The 7,977-nt window shown below is 47.7% G+C and overlaps 1 protein-coding gene across 1 annotated transcript in view; it reads left to right on the top strand.

The window, feature by feature from the left end:
• The window catches only part of LOC137800680 (uncharacterized), a 13,744-nt gene extending 7,367 nt beyond the window's left edge, over window positions 1–6,377 (top strand). The window contains exons 2-6 of the mRNA XM_068597973.1: window positions 1,368–1,594; window positions 2,839–3,025; window positions 3,108–3,203; window positions 3,390–3,894; window positions 4,159–6,377. Coding sequence (XP_068454074.1) covers window positions 1,446–1,594; window positions 2,839–3,025; window positions 3,108–3,203; window positions 3,390–3,894; window positions 4,159–5,108 — 1,887 coding nt within the window. The 5' untranslated portion in view covers window positions 1,368–1,445 and the 3' untranslated portion in view covers window positions 5,109–6,377. The remainder of the gene's footprint in view (window positions 1–1,367; window positions 1,595–2,838; window positions 3,026–3,107; window positions 3,204–3,389; window positions 3,895–4,158) is intronic.
• Window positions 6,378–7,977: the final 1,600 nt, after the last annotated feature.

A 7,977-nucleotide genomic window follows, 5' to 3' on the forward strand; every position in this document is an offset into this window, starting at 1 on the left:
CATGATATTTGCATAATAAAGAGTAAAAATATGTAAATGAGGTCATGATGAAGGCTCTACAGGTGAAGAGGTGAACACATGAACTCATCACCACTTCATCACTCACACTAACAGGAGTTACTGTGTTTCAACTTTTATGAAATGTTGTGTTTAAATATGCAAATGAGGTGTTATTTAATGGGGACTTTTTGTTGAATTTAGAAATAAATCTACAGACGCAAACAGACAAAGAAGTAAAATAAATAAAATAAATGTTCAAGTCTGAAAGAAGAAAAATACAAAAAGAAATCCTAAATCGACCAGTGAAAGAAAAATTATGTTTTTACCTGAAGAATCTAACCGTTAACGTTATAAAATAAAAATAAATCTGCCTCATTGTTTGATTTATTTTTCAGGCAAAAGTCTAATTTAAATTATTGCTTTTAATTCCAGACTTTGATGAGCAATTGAATAGTTTTATTTTATATAACATAATCACTAATAATAATAATAACAACTAACATAATAACTTCTGTAAATCCATGTTTTTTATTATTTTTATTGCTCGTGTTTATTGACCAAAATTATGTTTACAATTTAACACGTCACACTGCTTCTATTTGGACCACCGACAGTAAGTCAGTGAGTACTGCAGTACTACAGTACTGTAGTACTGCAGTACTACAGTACTGCAGTACTACAGTACTACAGTACTGCAGTACTACAGTACTGCAGTACTGCAGTACTACAGTACTACAGTACTGCAGTACTGTAGTACTGTAGTACTGCAGTACTGTAGTACTGTAGTACTACAGTACTGCAGTATTGCAGTACTGCAGTACTCACTGTCTCTTAACTGCACACCATGAGGTCAAAGAGCTGCAGCGTGTACAAACAGCTGTTTGCACTAATTAACACTTCGGCCAGAACGGAGGAAACAACTGCAGAGGCTTCGCTCCTGATCTCACCTCTCAGGCCACGGCTCCACCTTCCATCTCTTCAGACAAAGAGCATGTGAACCATAGGCGAGGTTATGTAACGCCATTGTTGTCAGAAATTCCCAAAAAGTTCGAGACCGGATCACTGACTGACGCTGCATCGGAGGCTAAACACCCACCTGTCCACTGTGCAGGAGTCCTGCCCTCAGCCTGCATCAATACTACAGAAAAGACCTGCATGCTCCACAGCAGAAGCAGTGTTACATCTACAGCTCATAGTCTCTCAGCTCTTGGAGCTAACCTGGTGCTGACCTCATCATGAACGTCTGAAATACATAAACATGAACTGCTCTTCTACAAAAGGAGCCAAGCTGCGGCCGTGTTTGAACACAAACTACTGCCGTGCTGCACGTGCATCTGTAACTCTGACATGTAGTGTTCCCTCAGCAGGACAAACCTCACGAACCTTCTCATCACCGACACCGGGAAGAGCTGCACTATGTGGACGAGTACGGCCAGCCAATCGCCATGCAGGTGGAGACCAGAAGGAGGCGTGGTCACAGGAGGCGGCGCTCTCACTGCGCCGCCGACTGCAACGTCCCGACAGAAAGACACTGGGAGGCGCTGCGAGCCATGGGACTGATGGAGGCCGAGGGAGGCCAGGGCTACGGCGCAGGGTGGGTCCACCGTACCGGTTGCATGAGTTCAGACTTTATACATGCAGATGAAGTAAGCAACAGTAATGCAACCACTGCCAATAATCAGCACTGACATGTAGACAAAGCTGTGGAACCGGTCGGAGACCGCAGAACGGGTTTTGGGTGAATTCTTGCAACTGTTTGAGTAAGAGTTGAGCTCCTGGTAAGACTTTACATGCGTTAACATCTCAGACAGGAAATACTACGTTTTGTGAATGGGATAAAGATGTTGAATTAGGGCTATGACATGAGTTACATGATCAGAATTAGAGACAATCTGGACTGGGTTAGAATGATGAACTCAGTAAAGGCCTGTAACTGGTGGAAAGGAAGGATGAGGCATTGAGCATGGAGCAATGGGCAGAAGTGTGGACATGTAGGGAGACTTAGGGAATGGGTTGACAGGGTTATGAATGTAAATAAGAAGCTAGGAAGATGTAAACAAATGACATCACTCTAAGTAGATAGACGTGAGAACAGAGTAAAAACCATGGGTTGGTTCTGACCAGGGTCAAGTTTGAGAAAAGGGAACATATTGGTATGAAGGGGTTAATCGGCATATGTGGCTATATTTGAACAGGATTAAACTCTCCTTCCTGGGTAAAGTCTCAGGAATTTGGTGAATAGTTGGTAATTGGATAAACAGAAGGAACTTGGAATTGATGTAAAGCTTCGGGACTGTATTCGCAGTCCGTTGGGGTAAATGGAGACCAGTTGGGTAAAACGTTGGACAAGGGAATTATTTTGGAAATGGGAAGAAAGTTCAGAACGGGAGTAAAAGTTCTGGATTGGTTAAATAATTTAGGACCAATGTGTAAAACGTAAAAACGGAGAAGAAGTTCGGGACAAAGGTAACAATGTTGGAATGCGAAAAAGGCTTCGACTGGCGCAAAGGTTTGAGAAGAGAAGACTTCTACGTCCGTCTGTTGACGACTCAAATGCAGGAACACCATTTTGTACTCGAGGGCTCAGTTTGTACGCTCAGCTCATCGACCGAGTCTCTCGTGGAAGGAAGTTCTGCAGAGACAGCTGTCGGTGCAACACGTGCTCTTCTTATGCGTGTAGATATTACACGTATGCATATTCATAGATTCATTTACATATCAGATTGTTTCAGGATTTCCATTCACGCACATGTGAACAATACATAGACCTACATACTGTCGACCGTGTAAATTCTCTTTGTTCTGATAGAACATGACCACATCGCCTCCTCTCCACAGGCCGTACTACGGTCACGTGACCATGTCACCTGACCTGTACTCCACCAATAGTCACATGATGATGTCGCCCGATGTCTATCCACCCACTGGCTACTCGTCCAGATCCTCCAGTGACCAGCACCCGGGTAGCAACTACCTGCCCAGTGTCTCCTACAGCCTAGATCACCTGGACAGACTGGACTACCAGGTGACTCCTTCTGCTCCGTTCTATTCTGAATTGAAGTTCGTGAGCGATTTACTTCTATTCTGAGATTGTTGTTCTATTCCAGGGCTCTGAAATGTTGCCCTACCAGCCCAACTCAGAGAGCTGTCTGATTGGCTGCTACAACACAGACGAGATGGAGCAGCAGCATTTCCCCCGACAGGTAGATCTTTCAAACTTTTACATGGCCACTGTTTTACTTCCTTGTGCCCTCTTTTTGCCCTTCGGCCATCTTCTTTTTGTACTTCTTTCTCCCTTACGCATCCTTTCTAACAATTTTGCTACGCACGTAGTGTTTAAAAGCCCATTTCGTACATGTAATTAAAATCCTCTCTCTCCTTCTGTTTAGTCCGACTATCGGCCTCCCTGGCGGTCTGACCGTTTTCTTGGATACCTTCCCCTCAGTGAGCTCGACAGCGGGCTGGGGTGCGGCCCGGACAGCCCGCAACACCGGATGGCGCTCTCCGAGGCCGAGACGGACGCCATGTCCTCGCTGCCGGGTCACACCCCTTCCTCCCAAGGCTCCTCCTCTTCCTCCGAGTCCCTGATCTCCTCTGAACCCAGTGACTCCGGGTTCCACAGCGTCAGCACCGGGGAGCACAGGCGACTGCACAAGATTCACGGGGGCCACGCCCAACGCCAGGCTCACCATCTCCGCTCGGGCCACTCCCCCCGAGAGCAGAGAGGACGCTGGGATTTGGAGTCCATCCCTGAGACGACTCCGATGAGCCACTCTGGGGCACCACGGGCGTCCCGCTGCACTGTGGGTAACAGCACGACCACAACAGTTCACTTCCACCGAGCCGAGAGGAGCCCCACCTTACCTCGACACTTGCCGCCTTTCCCCTCCATGGGTTAGTGAAGCTCTTCAACTACTATTTCAGGACATGTTCCACAGATTATGAGATTTGGTGGAGCAGCTACGAATTTCTACAAATCGGCATGATCAGATAGCTATTTCATCATCCTTTTGTCAGTTTGTTACGATGCACAGCGCTGGGCACGGTGTGGTTGTTCAGCCTTTCCTCCGGCAGCTGGACCTCTTGCTACAAAGGCTCGATGGAGTTATACGTATTGAGATGCCATGTGACACCCGATTACCTCTTTCTCTTCTGCAGGTTGTCGCACTGAGCCCTGCCAGCGGAGGGCGCTGTGGTTGGAGCAGCAGCAGGGAGCAGGCGGCATGATCCAGGCTCCGGGGCGGAGTCGAACAACGACAGATCTGAGCGGAGGGCCGCGCCCCCGCCGGGCCAGCCACCCCAACACGGCCGACCCAAACCTTCTGCCAAACGGCCTCCAAGACAGCCAACCAGCAAAAGCCAGCAACACGCTGGGGCCGAGGAGCAGGGCCAGTTATCCCAGTAACTGTCAACCCACCGGTCACCTCGGCACAGACAGAACCAATCAGAACGCACTGAGAAACAGCCAGAGCCTCAGCCGGAGCAGAGACGAGGACGCCCTCTCCAAGAGTCCTGGGTCCGGCTCCAGCGGAGCGTCGGACTGGCGGGGCTTTCAGACTCTCGGGAATCACCCCCGCGTCCCGAAAGGTTCCCCGGTTCCTTGCTACAGCACCCTGGGGGCCCCGCGACACAACCCCCGCTCGCCGCCGTCCCCCCGCTCCAGAGCGTCCAATCAGAAGTCAGTCAGGAACCAGCTGCTCAGAGCCCGAGCTCACCGGTTGGCCAGGGAGCGCAGCGAGGTCACGACGGACGAGGAGGTGCGAGGATGCGGGCAGAGAGACGGCGAGGAGGACGGGGAGGACGGCCGGTGGGCGGGGCGGTACTGGAACCGGACCGAAAGGAGGCGCCACCTGGCGCTGTCGCGGCAACACAGGGAGCGGAGAGGAGGAGGAGGAGGAGGAGGAGGGGAGGAGCAGGCCGGAGGACTTCAGGGGTCGATGTCGTCTCAGACGGTGCTGGAGCTGAGCCACATGAAGCAGAACCGGCTGAGGAACAGCAAGCTGCTCGATGATTGGACAACCGTGGAGGAGCTGCTGACTCATGGGACACGAGTGGAGAGCGACAGTCAGCTCTGCCCCAGCCCTCTGCTGTCGGTTACCACCGTCTGAGCCGGGAACCACACCCCGACACGCCGGCCCGCTGTTGGGAAATCGGAAAGACGAGTTCCTGTTCAATGTGAAACGGATCCATCGATTGGATACGAATCACGTTACTTTGAGCCGTGGAGAACACGCTCGAGCAACAAGGGTCTCGTCGAAAGAAGCGTTTCCTCAAAGAGTGTCAGAAAAAAAGGCTCGTTTGCTCGGAGGGTCAGGTGTTCGCTTGCAAACATGCTCGCTAGTTAGCGGTCAGCATTGAGATCTCTTCTTCAAGAGAGCCCAGCTGTGCGTTGCGGTTCCCAGTGCGACGCTACTTTGAAAAATATTTAGTACGTCCAGATGGAGTGGGTCCACTTTGTTTGTGTACAGTAGTCAACGGCAAGAAACAAATAACACACGTTTGTCACTTTGAAAGATCATTTTGCATCAAGAAGGTGCATTGTGTGGAGGACATACCTGAAAGCGTGCGACGTCTCTCTGAAGCTACGATAGCTGTGTGCTTCCTCGCAGGATGTCCTCTCACCAACAGCCTGATCTTTCTCCTCCCGCCTGATGAAAACACATCGGGTGAGATGACGGTACATTTCTGATGAACAAAGCTCAGTGACCTCGCTGGAAAGGTAACGGCTGCGTTGGTGTGGTTCACGGAGCGGCTTCCACACGACACACTGCACCGCCGTCCCAGCGCAAAATGATCTTTTGAATTGACGAACATCACATGTGTAATTCATGGCACTCAAAGGGGATACGAACAAGATTTGTCGCGACACAACACTGCTGTCCGGCTTCCATCTGACCGCAATGTGAATGAGTTCCTGCAGGTTTGTACCAGGACACTGAAGAGCTGCTTCACACTGCAGCAGACTCACTGGAAGTACTGGTCAGACTCTTCACACACCAGACTGCCAGTGACCGGTCTGAGACATCACGACCGGTCCCGTTGCCTTGTGGGAAAAAAAAGTGTCTCCGCTCCTTTGTCTGGTTTTACTGCCTTTGTCTCCGTCTCCGTGCCATGAAATGTGAAGGTCGACTGAAACCGCTGAGCAGCTGGAGTCTCGTGCTCGCTGTGAAGCTTCATCATCAAACAGCCTCCAAATCCTCTGAGACGCCACAATGTTGTTCTGTTTTAGTCCCCACTTTCACAATGTAAATCTGCCACAGACGTGATGAATACATGAGATGCTAGCACTGTGTGCAGCCGGGTTTCTATTTCATAAGACTTCTGTTTGGTTTCAAGCTGCTGCATTGTGTGATTACAGCCGTCAAACTCTTCCTTCAAAGATGGTTTTCAGTGATGTCTGATGTACGCTAAACAGCTGGATTCAAAGAGCTGTTTAGCGTACATCAGACATCACTGAAAACCATCCTTGAGGGAAGAGTTTGACAAACGTATAGAAGGTTTGTGACTGGAGGCAAAGCAATGGAAAGAATGAGGCAAACAGAAATCAACGTTGTGGGCAAAAGTTACACACAAAATGTCCTCTTGATGTGTTGTTTTGTGCCAAAATCTATATTTAAAGCACACATTTAGGAGAATATACTGCGTTCGTTTCTAGAAATGTTGCTAACAGGTTAAACTATTAGTGAGATATAGATAAATGTTGCTAACAGGTTAAACTGTTTGTGTCGCCAGTGTAGCATAACAGCACAGTGGAATTACAAAGCTAAATAGCGGACAAGTAGCCGCTTAGCTAGCTTGCTAATTCCACCATGCTGCCATGCTACACTGGTTACTGGTGGCTGCTGGTCCCTCCGCCTCGTTCCTCTCCGCTAGGAGACGATTCCTCCGGAGACGAGCGAGCTAACTGACCAGCTTTGGAGGACACGATAGGACATTTGATCATCTGGAGAGAAACTTGTATTTTCATCTAACACAAGCGAACACAACTTGCTAGCCAGTGTTGACTCAACAAGTTCAGCCTCCACTTCGCTAACAACAATATGGCGTCATGTTTACAAACAGAAAAGTAGCTGCTACCAAGTAACGGTTAGCTTAGCATAACTGAAAGCCAAAATTTAGCATGGCCGGAGCAGCTCAAAATCATCCATCAAGTAACTCCAGGTAAAACTAACAAGATATATCGAGTTAATTTAGGATCTTTAGAGAAGCCCGGCTAGCTTCCCCCGTTTACAAGCTTCATGCTAAGCTAAGCTAACCACCTCCTGGCTGAAGCTTCTTATTTTAAGTTGGGGCAGGCAGATCATTTTGGCCTCATGAGATAAAAATAAAACGATAGTAGAATTACACAAAATGTCCTTTAACATATTGAAACGTTTGTTAATCGTGAGGAACGGAACAAACGCAGATTTCACTTTGTCTAGTGGTTAGTTAAAGAAATTAGCCAATTCTACCAAAAATGATGGAACTTTAAAAATCTTTTAATTACTAAATGAGACTTTTAAGTTCAGTGATGAAATTCAGGTAGTTTCTCTTTTTTTCTCCAAAGTATGACATCAGATTATTTCCTGTTATTACTGTTAGTGGGATTACGCTGGCGATGAATATCAATATCTCTGTCACATACATGCTATAAACCAACATGGGTCGTCAGATTAATCTGTGAGTTACTAATCAGGGTTAAATGTTATGATGTAATAATGTGTGAAACTATGAAACTGTTCAATGCAATTTTGTTAAAAACAAGAAAATGTCCATTTATTTTCATATTCTGCCGAAGTTCAGAGGAAATGAAAATCAGTTTTCATGTTGTGAAGTCGAACTCGTCAAATGAATATATTTAAGGGTTTCTTTTTCTAAAGCGTGTGTGTGTGTGTGTGTGTGTGTGTGTGTGCGGTCACACGAGAGAGACAACATTAAGTTTGATACTATCTTGTTTGTAGTGTTCAGCCAAAGACATTGTGTAACTTTGGTTTGTGG

This window comes from Clinocottus analis, unplaced genomic scaffold (genome assembly GCF_023055335.1).
Source record: "Clinocottus analis isolate CAN_PGR_092001 unplaced genomic scaffold, fCliAna1.0.p SCAF_4, whole genome shotgun sequence".
NCBI lineage: Eukaryota > Metazoa > Chordata > Actinopteri > Perciformes > Cottidae > Clinocottus > Clinocottus analis.